General features: G+C 41.6%; 1 protein-coding gene across 6 annotated transcripts in view; it reads right to left on the bottom strand.

The window, feature by feature from the left end:
- ptprk (protein tyrosine phosphatase receptor type K) overlaps positions 1-16,961 on the bottom strand; it is a 673,497-nt gene that overhangs the window by 568,930 nt on the left and 87,606 nt on the right. For all 6 annotated transcript variants that reach the window (XM_041187665.1, XM_041187666.1, XM_041187669.1 and 3 more), the window contains exon 2: positions 4,630-4,752. In XM_041187665.1, coding sequence (XP_041043599.1) covers positions 4,630-4,752 — 123 coding nt within the window. The remainder of the gene's footprint in view (positions 1-4,629; positions 4,753-16,961) is intronic.

Genomic DNA, 16,961 nt, shown 5'->3' with positions numbered 1-16,961 from the left:
AGTTGGCCCAAGTGGATCGACTAACAGTGGGAGAGCATTTAGGGGACAGTGACCATTATATCCTAATGTTTAGGTTGGCCGAGAAGAACAAAGAGCAATCCAGAGCAGGGATAATTAATTGGGGGAAAGCCAACTTCGATGAGCTGAGAATGCATCTGAGTCGAGTGAGCTGGAATCAAGTGTTGGCAGAAAAAGACAGTGGCTGAACAATTCACTACCTTCAAAGCGAAAGTATTGCAAGCAAGGTCAAGGTATATTTCCGTGAAGGGGAAAGGTGGGATAAATAAATCTAGAACACCCTGGATGATGAGAGAGATAGAGGTGAAGACAAAACGGAAGAAGGGCACGCATTACAGATGTCAGGCACATTGGAGAATCAGGCTGAATATAGAAGAACCAGAGAGGAAGGGAAAAAACTCATCAGAAAAACAAGGATGGAGCATGAAGAGAGACTGGCAGCTAACATAAAAGGGAATCCCAAGGTCTTCTATAATCATGTAAATAATGAAAGGATGGTAAAAAAAAAGGATAGGGCCAATTAGGGATAAAAAAGGAGACTTGCATGTGGAGGCAGGAGAAGTAGCGGACGAATTACACAAATACTTTGCATTTGTCTTTACAAAGGAAGAGGATGCTACCCAGGCTGAGGTGAGTAAGGAGGTAACTGGTACACTCGAGGGATTTATGATTGAGAAGGAGGAGGTGTTAGAAAGGTCATCTTTACTTAAAATTGATAAGATACAAGGACCAGATGATGTGCATCCAAAGATACTGAGGGAGGTGAGAGTCGAAATTTCAGAGGCACTGGTGATAATCTTCCAGTCTTCCTTAGACAGAGGGTTGGTGACGGAGGACTGGAAAAGGCAACATTCAATTTACCTTCCTAATTACTTGCTGCACCTGCATGCTAACCTTTTGTCATTTATGTATAATGACACTCAGATCCCTCTGTACCACAGCATTCTGTAGTTTTCTTCCATTTACTTAACATTCTGCTTTTCTATTCTTCCCACCGAAGTGGATATCACTTTTTTCACACATTATGCTCCACCTGCCAAATTTTTGCCCACTTAACCTATCTTTATCCCTTGGCAGGCTTGATGTCCTTCTCACAAATTGTTTTTCTACATATTTTTCTAACATCAGCCGACATGACTACAATACACCAACACCAAGAGCTCTTATCTTCCGCAGTAACCATTTACAAAGTAACTTTTTGAATGCCTTTTGGAAATTCAAATACACCAGATCTACTGATTCCTCTTTATCTACCCTGCTTATGTCCTCAAAGAATTCTAATGAATTTGTCAAACACAATTTCACTTTCACAGATCCAGTGACTCTGCTTGATTGTAGTATGATTTCTGATTGTCCTGCTACTACTTCCTTAATATTGGATTCTAGCATTTTCCCAGTCACAGATGCTTTCTGTCTCCCTCCTTTCTTAAACAGTGGTGTTACATTTGCAGTTTTCCAATTTGCTGGGATCTTTCCAGAATCTAGGGAATTTTGTAAGATTGCAAACAATGTATCCACTACTTCTAAAGCCACTTCATTTAAGACCCTAGGATACATGCCATCAGGTCCAGGGTACTTATCCACCTTTATCCTATTAGTTTCCCTAATACTTTTCCACTTGTGATCATGATTGTTTTTTTCTCTCCCTTTAGTCTTTTGGTTTTCTACCATTCTTGAGATGCTTTTAATGTCTTCTACTGTGAAGACTATTACAAAATAGTTGCTCTCTGCCATTTCCCTGTCTCCTATAAATTTCTCAGTCTCATCCTCTCAGGGACTAACGTTTACTTTAGCTAGGTGGAAACCATCAGTCTAAATAATGGTTCAGATGTGGTCGGAAGCTCACTTTGGTGTCAATTACAACACCAACGTTGCAAACAGTATGGTTCAGCCCCAAAAGGTTGTGACTGAGAGCAATGGTGTCAGTGGCTGGGAACAAACTTTGTGACAGAGACTGAAGACAATGGCTTCAATCTTCACACTACTCAGTTGAAGGAAATTTCTGTTCACCCTATAGTGGATGTCAAACAAGCAGCCGGACTGTTGTAATTGCCCTTAAAGTGATGGCATGCTGCTAAACCATAAAAGCAAAAATGATATAAAAGCACCAATCACTCACAAGGAATTGTGCAAACAGACTGTAGGTTCATTTATTAAGAACAGGCACATTTAAACATATATGCATGAATGCAATGCTTGAAGACATCAGCAGCAGGGCCGTGTGTGTCTGTGTTCTGCTCCAGGCCGAAGTGAAACTGAGCCTGAATCACATGACACACTTCCTTTAAAGTGATGTTATGCTGCTAGCCTTCAAAGGCATTTCAAATGCAGGTCATTTCAGTTCAGTGTACAAAACTGAACACAATGCTCTAAAAAGGGTCTGGACCAAGTTTCTGTAGAACAAAACATTTGCCCACTTTTGTATTCCAACCTACTTCAGATAAAGGCAGACTTTCCAATAGACTTTTTAGTTATTTTTCTGTACCTGTGCACTAGCTTTTAATGATGTATGTATTTAGACAGGCAACTCTTCTCGTTTTCCATCATACCTAGTCTGTTGATGACAACACTGGAAGAATGCCGCTGCTCTTCTCAAATCATGCCCACTTCCGACGGCAGATAGAACTGTGATATAACATCTCATCTAAACGACAGCATCTGACTGTGCAGCCCTTTCTCTGTACTGCAATGAAGTTGCAGCCTACAATTTGCGCTCCAGTTTTGGAGTGGTCTTGAATCTTCTGACCAGAAGCAAAAATACTGCCATTGGGGAGGTGGTGGCATAATGGTATTGTTACTGGACTAGTAATCCAGAGACCTAGGGTAATGCATTGGGGGCCTGGGTTCAAATCCCACCATGGCAAATGATGGAATTTGAATTCAATAAATATCTGGAATTAAAAGTCTAATGATGACCACAAAATCATTGTCAATTGTCATAAAAACCCATCTGGTTCATTAATGGCCTTTAGGGAAAGAAATCTACTGTCCTCATCTGGTCTGGCCTACATGTGACTCCAGACCCACAGCAATGTGGTTGACTCTTAAAAATGCCCTCTTGAACAAGGGCAATTAGGGATGGGCAATAAATGCTGGCCTGGCCAGCACTGCCCACATCCCATGAATGAATATGAAAAAAAAATTGAGTCAAATTGTGCACTTCAATCTCACTCCTAGAAGCAGGAAAGGCATTTCTGCAAAGGCAGTAGGAAGGAGTGGGAAAAAAAAGGAAGAAACTTGCAACATTCTACCAGATCTATTTTCTTCTGGGAATGATGGCAGGAATGATTGCCCAAATCTTGGCAAATGCATGAAATTAGGCCACAATGAACTGATTACATTTTTCATTGTCATAAGATTACATTATCCCAATGCCAACATTTAGCAGACATCCAGGATTGTGTGGGCAGTTGGAATTCCAAGAATGATAACCATACCCCAAAAAATTGTGAGGGGTAGTAAACTGGTAGTTCTACACGAGTAGAATTTGTGAAATCATTGGATGTAGCAAAATTGTTTGGTTAATGGGAGCCTTATTGCCTCTAAGCTGCTTTTGAACCTGTCTTCCGTGGCAGCACCAGGCTTTCTATCCTTAACCCTACTGACAGAAATGTAGGTGGGAACACCATCAGAAGGTTAACTTGAAAATTAAATTAGGTTGGCCACAGTCAACCCTTTCATGCAAACAAACACATTTGAAAAATCCAAATTCAAGGCACTGTTTGTCAGCAAGTTATAGCCCTCAGGTTTCCTCAACACATTCTTGGCGACACTGCCAGAGTGCATCTTAATCATCCTATCTCATGCCCTCTTACTCTCAAAATCTTCAACATTTGTACAGGTTTCCCTGAAATTCAGTTACTAGGAATATTCTTCTATGGATGAATTAATTAAAGCCAAACTAATATTATAGGTCATATCACAAGGTGTTAAGTGTCACTTTAGAAACTGTACGAATTCATTTAAAACCTGATCAAGATAACCTTCTCTACCACCAAGATTAATTATGCTATTAATTGTAAAATGTCCTGTAATTAAAACTAAAATCCCATTTTAGTTCCTTTGCTCATCTTCTCAGAAAGTCAATTCAGGTGTTCACAAAAGAAAAGATGACCAGGTCATTTAAGCAACAGCTTTTCAATGATTTGCAAACCTTCAACTGAGTAGCTTAAACTTGGCAGCAGCTCTATAAAAATGCTTGCGTTTCAATCTCTTTTTGACAATACATTGCAAAGAAAATTGCTGTTATTTAGATTTACTTTAGAATTACAACGATAATGATTGGCATCATCTAATCTTCCTTTATTGCCTGCTTAAATACTTCCTTATAAAGCATAACTGTGCAACACATTTGTGGTTTAAAATATTTCTTTGAAGTTATTTTGGTCACATCAGGTTAAAACCTGGCAAATGATTTCCATTAAAATAAATTTTTGAAATTCTTACCGATAAGGCGAGTTATTCAGGTTCATGCATCTATTATCTGCCAATAGGACACTAACATTGAATATACAGTGCACATTTTCCTGTGATTTCTCTGCTACACAAAATTGAAGCCAAGTCACAGCACAGTAGTAAAGTCCAAAAATGCGCAAATTGTTCTTTTCTCACCTTGTGGCACATTGTGCTGCAAATGCAACATATCTTCAGTCCTGACATGCTTCCAATCAAAGTCATCTTCCTGATCTTGCCAATATTCACATGGTTCCAGACCATCATCAAAAGTGCAGCCTCCTGTGAGTAAAAAAAATAATTAAATAGCTAAAGGAATAATAAATCCCAGCAAAGGATCTGATTCACCTTAGATTTTCCATTGGAAGTCTTCAACAAAGTTGGAGCTGAAGCTACCACTTGAGTTGACATAACTGGTTTTCATCCAATCACCTTTCCATACAGCAATTCCATTCCTAAAACAGTTAACTAATTCACACACCTAGATTCTACAATTCACCACAATGACCTCTCTAAACATTCTGCTACAATTCTTTGTCTGGAGATCAATGCCAAGTGTTGAACACTCTGTATGAAGTATTTCCTGTTAACAATCTTAAATTTACCTTTTATCAGATAGAACCCATGTTCCCTTGTCTTTCTGTCACTTTACAGCAAACCTGTCCAACCTTTTCTCATGGTTGGGGAGGGTGCGGGGATCATTTCAATTTTCAATCACTCGGGGGGCGGGGTGATAGCAAATTTTGGAAAGATAAGGTTTGGCACCACATTAGATATAAATTCCAGAGAAAAAAAAAATCTGACGTATTAAAAGAAACAGCTGGCCTAGCAAAAAAAAAATCACAATAAATTTATTAAAAACTGGTAATAAATAAAGATGACAATTAGAATGTGAAAGGGTGTGCACGTGCGTGTGTCCAGCTTACACTCAATCTCAGGATGCTCACTCACTCTCACCCACTGTGTGCGCCTGTTGGTGTGTGGAAGTGACAGTGAATGAGAACCCTAAGACTGGGAGTGAGCCAGGCAAACACTCTTTTTCCCAGCCCAGCTCTCACCTACGCAGGTGCACGATTGCCCTCCTGGAGAGGGCCGGGGGGGGGGGGGGGAGGCTACTGTGATGGGAGATGTAGAGAGAGACTTGAAGCGAGGCCTGAGGCCGACCGGCACCCAAACATGGGTGCTCACTGATGGGAGCGCTAAAAAGCGGAGGAACACGTGGGAGAACAGGGGAAGGCAGGGAGAGCTGGGGAAACACAACTGCAGCCAGGCCAGAGCACTGTTAGCCAGGAAAAGTGGCTGGAGTAACGGTAAAGCATGGTTGGCCCCAGAGTCTCTCTCTATTTTCAAATAGTTGGCAGTTGCCAGTGTTCACTGCACCTCCAATCACAGCCTGTTTCTCTCCCATGTTTGCTGCTGATTGTTGCTGATAGGTTCACTATTGAACCTATCAGCAACAATAAGCAGAAATGAAGAAATCTTCAAACTCACAGCCATCTTACTGGCATTTTCAACAGTCGTGCTGGGAGCCACATAGAGAAGTATTGCGGCTCACGAGCCACGGGTCAGTCACGAGCCTGCTTTACAGTAATATTCCAATTTAACTTTTCTACTCCCATAACTACCAAATAGAAGATCACCTCCTAAACATGACCTTTGATTGACAAGTTCAATTTTCTCCAGTATTTTCTCATAAGCCTATGTCTCTGAGGTTAGGGGATTTTCTATTCACAGCCTTCTGTGCTTGAATGTCTATTCTTTCTTGGTGATTACAACTGAACACAGCATGTAAATGTGGCCTGACCAGTTTTATCACAATTTTTCTGAGTTATGTTTGGTCATGCAGTTCAACATTCTATTAGCTTTAATAATTGCTGCACTGTATCGCTTGCCTCTACCAAGCTTCCTTCAATTTCTTCCTGAGCTATTTCATTCTTCAAACCTTGTGTGTGTGTGTCACCCACATCAAGTTTCAATGTGTAAAACTTTCCCCTGATCACCATTAAACACTATCTATGGTTGTTCTGCCACATATATACATAGCTCAAAAGGACTTGATCAATCTCCTTCAATTCCACTTCTCCTCCTTGTTTGGTTTTCACTGCAGATTTGACTAATTTGTATTTAGTTTCTGAATTCAATTCAATTATGCAAATTAGGTACAGTTGTGGTCCCAAAAGAGTGCAAGGACACCTATTCAGAACATTTCTCCCCCTCTGATACAACTCCTCTATAAGCATCAGTTGTTTCCCACCCTTCAGCCAGTTTCCTATTAATTTCTAAAGCACAGCTGAATCCTTATCGCTGAGTTTCACAAGTGGAATTTCATGTTAAAAACTGTCAATTCTTTTTGAAAGTCCAGGTAGTCCAGATCACAGTCATTTACTCAGTCTATGAAACTTGTCAGGCTCTTCATTGCCTACATTTTACTTCTCTTTGGCTGCCAAAGTTGTTGCTGCTTTGCCTGCTTACTCACCACTGCCTCACCTATTCGCATGTTTTTTTGCCTCGAATTTTGTTTCCTACTGCCTCATGGCTCATACCACTTAAGCCATTCCTCTTTCCTCCCCAAGCACAGATGCTTATGCAGAGATTAATTCTAGTCCTGTGCATGTCCGTGCTTCCCATCCCCTTTATTAGATTATTTATCTGCAATTTATTCCCCATTGTGAAGAGAGTTGGCCTGAAAAAATAAATTTGTCAGTTCCCTCTACAGAAGCTATGTAACCCTTTTCCAGAATTTCCTCTTTTTTCATTTCAAATTCTGAGCATCTACATATGATTTGTTTATCAAATTTGATTATTTACCAAATTACCAATTTTAACAAATAGTATAAACTTGCACCTCCAGCAGTAAGCAAAATTAGGAGACAATGAAACACAGATAGAGTAAATCTCATCTAATATTACTTCTTACTCTGTATCTGTACTAAGGATATATGCTTCACAAGATATACTTAAGAGGAATTTATTTAGTTTATTGTGAAACTTGCTGCCACATGTAGAAGGGAAGTTTATGCATTCACAACAAAAAAAGGGAATGAACAATATGGCTACAGGGTGTAAAAGAGTTAACTTGAGTGGGCATTGTCGAGAGTGTCCACCAGCACAGAGCAGTTGGACCAAATGGCCTGTGTCTGTACTGTGGATGCCATGTAATTCAATTCCATTTTATGTAATTCTCTGTACTACAAAGAATTTGCCTGGATAAGTGCAACTTCAACAACATGCAAAAAGCTCAAGACCATGTGGAAAATGCAGCTCACTTGATTGGCACCCCATCCACAAACATTCACTCCCTCCACCACTTACACACAGTGTGTCCAATCTACAAGATATACTGCAGCAACACACCAAGGCTCCTTCGACAGCACCTTCCAAGTTCCCTTTCAAGCCACACACCATCCTTACTTGGAACTATTATTGCTGTTTCTTCTCTGTCGCTGGGTCAAAATCCTGGAACTCCCTTCCTAACAGCACTGTGGGTATACCTACACCATATGGACTGCATCAACATATCCTTCTAATCCTCTCTTCCTCATTTAATTACCTGGCTTCTCCTTAAATGCATCAATACTATTTACTTCAATCACTTCATGTAGTAGTAAGTACTACTTCCTAATAACCTAAATAAGTTTCTCCTGAATTCCTTATCGGATTTGTTAGCGACTATATTATATTTAATGACTTCAAGTTTTGAACTTCCACACAAGTGGAAACATCTTCTCTACATCTACCCCACCAATTACCTTCAGAATTTTCAAGATCTTTATTCATTTATCCATCAGCCTTCTCTTTCAAGGAAAAGAGCTACAGCCTTTACAATCTATTCAGATGGCTATAACTTATCAATTCTATGTAATTCACTCAATAACATGAGTCTCAGCTCCAACTCTACCTACCTTTCGCTTTTCATTTCATGTGAAGATGAAGTTGAACTCTTAATTAATCTATTCAGGTAAAACTTATTTCCCTTTCTAAAAAGGGAATCCATTCAATAATTTGAAAAAGAATTTCACATTTTTGACAAAGCTCCCAAATCTTTTGTTTTGCCCCACCCCTCCTCTGTCATCCAACTAAGTTTCAGAGTCCTTGCTCAAAGTCTGGGGATGCTCCTTTTCTGCCCTGCTCCTCACTTGCCTGCCACTATTGGTCCACATCAGCCTCTACCGCATTCCCAGTCTCAGAACTATTCCAAGAAAATACAAAGGCATATGAACATACGAAACAGGAGAAGTAGGCCATTCGGCCCTGCTCCATTATTCATTAAGATCATGGCTGATCTGTTTGTGTTTCAAATTCCACATTCTTGTAGTATTGTCAGAACTCCGATTAGGAGTATAAATACATGAATAATCATCTGGGAGGTTGTTACAATGTGCAGAAATTATCTTCATTCGTCCCAGCTGCAATAGTGCCATTCAAGAATTGTGAAATACTTAACTGTGACTGTATTATCAGTGCATTCTATAAACTTTATATAAAATACAAAATCTTTCTCTAGGATGTATGGAAACTGGATTGAAATTGAGCTCAAATGTTAAAAGAATAATTGGAACCTGATGTGCATCTATCCAAAAGTAAAGAATTGATCCCAGTTTCAAAACATGTGTTTGCACAAACCACCTACCAACATGCAGGATTAACAAAGTTGACCACAACAAAGGCGGCACAAGAGTATTTTGCATGATGGAATGATAATCATGATTACTGACCAATAAGGAAAGCTCAACACCAAATTATGTATTAGATCAATTTTCCACTTGTTTCAAAAGCAAGACTTTATAAGGTGGCTATGTTTAAACTGTCTTCTTTGAGCTTAAAATAAAAAGCCCTGGAAGGGAAGAATGCAAAGTTGTACGGAAATCTGTGCACAGTCCCATGCGATTCAATTACTGTGGGGATGGAGGCCCAAGTTGAAAGTCATAGAAACTCAAGTGCCAGCTTTCACTCCTTGACAAACAAGGGGGCAGTTGATTTTGTTGCACACAGACTCAGTCAACCAGAGAGATCAAGAGGAAGACTGAAAACAAGAGGGGCTGCTTTTGTGCTTTCACCACTGAGCAGAATGCTGGTGAGAACAGATTTCCTGTTTAAAGAAATGAAACCTGAGGAGGTTCAAAGTCTCAGGAGTTATCAGAGGGTACCTTGCTGCTAGAAGGCAACTGAATTTTACTTAGGAGATTGAGTGAAGGGACTTATAAAAGAACATTGAAAGATTTTTCCTGATGCGAAAGGGAAAGCCATTGAATTGCCAGGAGGAATTTGGGAATTTATCAGAAGGTTACACATCTTACATATCTGCTGAGAGAAGTATAAACATGTTGTGGGATTTTTGGTTGTGTTAATTAGTTAATGGGGAAAATACCTTTTCTGTAATTTAGCATATTATTTGTCTGCTAAGTAATGTTTAATCAATGTTGATTTTAATTTGCTGTTACATTAAAAGTCTTAAAAAAAATGAAACCTTATTCTAAAATTCATTCATGGGGTGTGGACGCTGCTGGCATTTGTTGCGCATCCCTAATTACCCTCGAGAAGGTGGTGGTGAGCTGCCTTTTTGAACTGCTGCAGTCCATGTGGTGTAGGCACACCCACAGCGCTGTTAGGGCATTCCAGGGTTTTGACCCAGCGACAGTGAAGGAAGGCGATATAGTTCCAAATCAGAATGGTGAGTGGCGTGGAGGGGAGCTTGCAGGTGGTGGCATTCCCTTGTGGCTGCTGCCCTTGTCCTTCCAAATGGTCGTGGTCACGGGTTTGGAAGGTGTTGTCTAAGGAGGTTTGGTGAGTTCCTGCAGTGCATCTTGTAGATGGTACTCATGGCTGCCACCGTACGTCAGTGGTAGAGGGAAAAATTGCCCATGGATGGGGTACCAATCAAGTGAGCTATTTTGTCCTGGATGGCATCAAGCTTCTTGAGTGTTGTTGAAGCTGCACTCATCCAGACAAGTGGGGAGTATTCCAGCACACTCCTGACCTGTGTGTTGAAGGTGGTGGACAGTCTTTAGAGAGTTAAGAAGTGAGTTACTTGCCGCAGGATTCCAAACGTCTGACCTGCTCTGGCAGCCACAGAACTTATATGGCTAGTCCAGTTCAGTTTCTGGTCAATGGTAACCCCTCCAAGAATGTTGATAGTGGGGTATTCAGTGATGGTAATGACAGTGAATGTCATTGGGTGATGGTTAAATTCTCTCTTGTTCATTACCTAGCACCTGTGTGGCATAAATCTTACTTATCACTTGTCAGTCTAAGTCTGAATATTGTCCAAGTCATGTTGCATTTGGACATGGACTGCTTCAGTAACTGAGAAGTCATGAATGGTGCTGAACATTGTGCAATCATCAGCGAACATCCCAACTTCTGATCTTATGATGCAAGGTCATTGATGATGCAGCTAAAGATGGTTGGGCTGTGGACACTACCCTAAGGAACTCCTGCAGTGATGTCCTGGAACTAAGATGATTGACCCCCCAACAACCACAACCATTTTCCTTTGTGCCAACCAGCGGAGAGATTTCCCTCGGTTTCCCATCGACTTCAGTTTAGCTAGGGCTCCTTGATGCCACACTTGGTCAATTGTTGCCTTGATGTCAAGGACAGTCACTCTCACCTCATCTCGGGAGTTCAGCTCTTTTGCCCACATTTGAACCAAGGCTGTAATAAGGTCAGAAGCCGAGTGACCCTGCCAGAACCCAAACTGAACGTCAGTGAGCACATTATTGCTAAGCAAGTGCCGCTTGATAGCACTGTTGACGACCCCATGAATCACTTTACTGGTGATTGAGAGTAAACTGGCTGGGTTGGATTTGTCCTGCTTTGTGTGTACAGGGCAATTTTCCACATTGCTGGGTAGATGCCAGTGTTGCAGCTGCACTGGGACAGCTTGGCTAGGGGTGCGGCAAGTTCTGGAGCACAACTCTTCAGTACTGTTGACGGAATATTGTAAGGGCCAACAACCTTTGCAGTATCCAGAAGCAGGTATGGGGGTCTAGGGGCTAGAGTTTGAGGAGCCTCAGCCCCTGCAACTATCCAACAGTTAAAAGTTTCTTGCAAGTTGTGTGGATGGGAGCAGGGACTGCAAGGAGGATAAGTGAACTGACCATGGCACCGTTGGACAGGGAGCCATTCAAACGGGTGGAGGAAATGGGAGCGTCGTGGTGATAGGAGTCAGTACAATTAGGGGAATAGATACTGTTCTCTGCAGCTTTGAGTGTGAGTCCTAAAGGATGTGCTGCCTGCCCGGTGCCAGGGTCAAGAACATCTCCTTAAGGCTAGAGAAGCACTTAGGAGTGGGGGGGGAGGGATCCAGTTGTCGTCATCCATGTTGGGACCAACAATATTGATTAGACTAGAAAGGAGGTTCTGCTGAAAGAATTTGAACAGTTAGGAGCTAAATTAAAAAACAGAACCTCCAAGGTAATAATCTCTGGATTGCTACCTGAGCCACGGGCAAACTAGCATAGGGTAAATAAAGTCAAGGAGTTAAATGCGTGGCTCAGAGATTGGTGTAGGAGGAATGGGTTTCAGTTCACGGGGCACTGGTACCAGTACCAGTACTGGGGTGGAAAGGAGCTGTTCCGGTGGGACAGGCTTCACTCCAACCATGCCATGACCAGTTCCCTGGCGAACCGAATAACTAGGGCCGTAGAGAGGGCTTTAAACTAAATAGAAGGGAGGAGGGTTCCGGAAAGGGGATATGTAGGTTTACGAAGCAAAAGGATATGGCAGCCTTGCAGGGCAGCAAGTAAGTAATGATATCCAGAGATTGTGACAGGAAGGGACAGTGTACAGACATAAAAACAGCAGCAAATAGGGTCAAAAGGGAAAAAATGGTAAAAGGCAAAATTAATGGCCCTTTACTTCAACGCACATAGTATTCGGAATGAAATAAATGAACTAACAGTTCAAACAGAGGTTAATGGGTATGATCTTATAGCCACTACGGAGATGTGGCTATAAGGAGATCAAAGCTGGAAACAAAATATTCAGGGGTACGTGACTTTTTGAAAGGACAGGCAGGAAGGAAAGGGCCACAAGGTAGCATTCCAAAAGTACTAAATAATCAAGGGGAAAAAGTGGGGGAGGAAATAAATACAAGAAGAGAAAAATACACCAGAGAAAAAGTACTAGGGAAACTAATGGGGCTAAAAGTCAATAAGTCCCCTGGACCTGATGGGTTGCATCCTAGGATATTAAAGGAAATAGCTACAGAGATGGTGAATGCACTGGTAGGAATCTTCCAAGAATCCAGAGGATTGGAGAGCGGCCAATGTAACACCCTTATTCAAAAAGGGAGAGAGACAAAAACAGGTAACTATAGGCCAGTTAGCTTAATATCTGTCATTGGGAAAATGTTGGAATTTATTATAAAGGATGTAATGGAGAACATTTAGAAATTTATAATCTAATCAAGCAGAGTTAGCAGGGGAAATCATGCCTAACAAATTTATCACAATTCTTTGAGGAGGCAACAAACAGGATAGATAAAGAGAAACCAGTAGATGTAATATATCTGTATTTCTAAAAGGCAATCAATAAGGTACCGCACATAAGGCTACTTAATGAGATAAGAGCCCATGGTGTTGGGGGTAGTATATTAGCTTGGATAGAGGATTGGCTAACTAATAGAAAACAGAGAGTTGGGGTAAGGGCAGCATTTTCAGCATGGCAACCTGTAAAAAGTGAAGTGCCACAGGGATCAGTGCTGATCCTCAATTATTTATAATATATATTAATGACTTAGATGAGGAAAGTGAATGTACTGTCGCCAAGTTTGTGGATGACACAAAAATAGGTGGGAAGGTAACTGGTGAGGATGACACAAGGAGTCTACAGAGGGATATAGATAGGTTAAATGTGGGAAAAATCATGGCAGATGGAATATAATGTGGGAAAATGTGAGGTTATGCACTTTGACAGGAAGAATAGAGGACCTGAATATTATCTAAATGGAGAAAGACTGCAGAAGGCTGCAGCACAAAGGGACTTGGGAGTCCTTGTGCATGAATCCCAAAAAGCTAACATACAAGTTCCACAGGAAATAGGGAAGGCAAATGAAATGTTGGCCTTTATTTCAAAGGGAATGGAGTATAAAAATAGGGAAGTCTTGCTGAAACTACACAAGGCACTACTTAGACCACACCTAGAATACTGTGAACAGTTTTGGTCCTCTTATCTAAGGAAAGATATACTGGCATTGGAGGCAGTCCAGAGAAGGTTCGCTAGGCTGATCCCGGGGATGGAGGGATTTTCTTATGAGGAGAGTTTGAGTAGGTTGGACATGTTGGACCTGTACGCATTGGAGATTAGAAGAATGAGGTAACCTTATTGAAACATAAAAGATTCTTAGGGGGCTTTGACAGGGTAGATGCTGAGAGATTGTTTCCTCTTGTGGGAGAGTCTGGGACCAGGGCGCATAATCTCAGAGTAAGGGGGCATCCATTTTAAACAGAGATGGGGAGGAATTTCTTTTCTCAGGGGGTAGTCAATCTGGAATTCTTCACCACAGAGGGGTGTAGAGGCTAGGTTGCTAAGTATATTCAAGGGCAAGTTAGACAGATTTTTAATCAGTAAGGGAATCAAGGGTAAAGGGGACAAGGCAGGAAAGTGGAGTTGAGGATTATCAGATCAGCCATGTTCTCATTGAATGGCAGAGCAGACTCAATGGGCCGAATGGCCTACTTCTGCTCCTACATTTTATGGTCTTATTCAGTGCCTTCAGCCATTTCTTGATATCGTGTGGAGTGAATCAGATTGGGCAAAAGACTGGCATCTAATATGCTGGGGACCTCCGGACGTGGCCGAGATGAATCATCCACTCGGCATTTCTGAAGATTGTTGCAAATGCTTCAGCCTTATCTTTTGCACTGATGTGCTGGGCTCCTCCATCATTGAGGATGGGGATGTTTGTGCAGCCCCCTCCTCCAGTGAGTTGTTGAATTGTCCACCACCATTTACAACTGGATGTGGCAGGACCAAACAGCTTAGACCTGATCTGTTGGTTGTGGAATCGATTAGCTCTGTCTATCACTTGCTGCTTATGCTGCTTAGCACACAAGCACTCCTGTCTGGTAGCTTCACCAGGTTGACTGGAGAGGTTTAGATTTGCAGTTGTGGGAAATAAGAACATGGGAGACTTTGGAAAGAGAAACAGAGTTTGAAGATGGGCTGTTAGTTTGCAAGGTCACAGCTTTTTCAGAGGGTGCAAAGATGGTGTTTTGAAATGGGAATAGAATTGTTTACAATATCAGCAAGCATGGAATCCAGGATGAGAGGTGGGATAGTTGATTTAGTGACAAAGGTGTCTAGGGAAGAGGGGGAGGTATGTTTAATGAATGAGGTTGGAGAGGACATGATGGGAGGTGCAAATGAATTTTGATAACAGATTGAGTTTGTGTATATGGAGAAAGGTTGGGTAAAGGGGGCGTTGTATCCTTTCTTAGCTGAGAAATAATGGTGAAGCATTCCATGGTGATTATCTAGTGCAGCTTTTAAGCACTTTAAGAGTCGCATTATCTGAAATGTTTTGTAGTACCCCTACACACTCCCCATGCCCTATCCATGCCACCTCATGGCCCATACCCACTCCCTATGGCCCCTCATGCCTCCCATGCCAAGCTATGGCACATCCAAGCCTATTCACCCACAATACACTGCATAGAAGCAAATGAGCCTTACAGTGACAGCAGGATGTGTAACTGGCACTTAAGTGGCAAGTAACATTCATGCCACACATCAGCCCAAGCCTGGATACTGTCATGGTCGTGGGTTTGGAAGGTGCTATATAAGGAGGCTTGGTGAGTTCCTGCAATGCGTCTTGTCTGATTCTGTGTGTTGGTCACTGTGAAAATTCATATCCTTTTTAGAAGATATCAGTCCCTACGGGAATTGTAACACACTGTGTACACAATTTGGTTATATGGATAATGTTTTCTTCTGGGGCTCTGATATAATAATGCATGCAAATGTTATTGATGCCCAGTTATTTACTGGGCAATTGCAGTATCTAGTGATATTAGTATTGATTTTCATGCTATATTTCTCTTGAACTCTAGTCCAGCTTGGATCCAGTATCATTGCCTCGCAACTATAGAGTTACATTTGCTGAGACATTCACTCCACTGGTAAAACTTATTGGGCAATATTTATTTATTTGGGGCTGAAATAAACACCCTTCCTTTTAAATTCTTCTCTCCAGAGTAAGCATCAAACGGGTTGGTCCTGTCACAAGTGTGTCCAGATGAGGTATGAATGGCAGGATAATAGCCAGCCAAATGCAAAGTAGAGGAATTAAGAAAGGAAAAAAAGAACCAGCAGAAACTACAAAACATAATGGGGGCAGAGGTTAGAATTTAATACTATTAAACTCAATGTGGAGATCAGAAGGTAAAATGCCAGTTGTAAGATAAGGTGCTGTTCCTCAAGCTTGGGTTAAGTTTCATTCAAAACTGCAGCAGACCGAGGACAGAAAGATCAGAGTGGGAACAAGGTGGAGAACTGAAATGACAGGTGACAAGGAGCTCAGAGTCACACATGTGGACTGAACAGAGGTCTTATGCAATGAGGTCATCCAATCAGCATTTGATGGCCCAAAGGTAGAGGAAATGACATTGTAAGCAGTAAATGCAGAAAACTAAAATTAAATGTTGTGCAAGTAAATCACAATTTCACTCGGAAGGAGAGTTTTGAGCCTTGGATGCTGAAATAGGAGGTGGTAAAGGGGCAGGTGCTGCATCTTATACACTTGCATGGAAAGGTGCCATGGGAAAGGGAGGTGCTGTTGTGGTGACTGAACAGTGCACCAGGGTGTCAAGGAGGGAATGGCCCCTTCAGAATGACAGGGCAAGAGGGGAGGGGAAGATGTGTTTGGTGGTGGCATCATACTGCATGTGACAGAAAATGATCCACTGAATACAGAGGCTGGTGGAGTAGGTGGTGAGGATAGGGGAAACACTATCATGGCTCTGGAAGAGAGGGGGATGGGTGAGAGCTTAAGTATGTGAAATAGAACAGACATAGTTGAGAGCACTGCAAATCACAGTGGGGTGTGTGGAGGCAGTAGGGTAAGGATCCTCAGCTGGGGAATAAGGAAGATATATCATAAGTGTAAAACAGAACATGCAACGGAAATGGAGAAACCAGGAGGATGGAATTCAGTCTTCAAAAGAAGCAGAGTGTGAGCAAGTGTAGTCAAATAGACATGCTGTTTAAAGCTCTTTGTCTTGCTTTCAGCAGGACAGAATCATAAGAATACCAAATTTCAAAGAGAACAAAAACTTATATAAAAGGGTGCTCACAATGTGGCTCAATTACGTGTGCAGTGAGCTATGTATGTTCATATATAGGGCCCTGTCCTTTGCAAAAAGAAAGAATGTATCCAGCCTTAATCAACTAAACAAAAGCCTGGAGGAATAACTGTTCCCTGGTACATTCCCCATAACAATAATTTTACCAGAGCTCACTTGCCAACCAATCAGCACTCTTATCATGCA

The sequence above is a fragment of the Carcharodon carcharias genome, chromosome 5 (assembly GCF_017639515.1).
Source record: "Carcharodon carcharias isolate sCarCar2 chromosome 5, sCarCar2.pri, whole genome shotgun sequence".
In the NCBI taxonomy this organism is placed as follows: Eukaryota; Metazoa; Chordata; class Chondrichthyes; order Lamniformes; family Lamnidae; genus Carcharodon; species Carcharodon carcharias.
The sequence above is the reverse complement of the archived record's forward strand: the minus strand, read 5'-3'. Positions and strand labels throughout refer to the sequence as shown.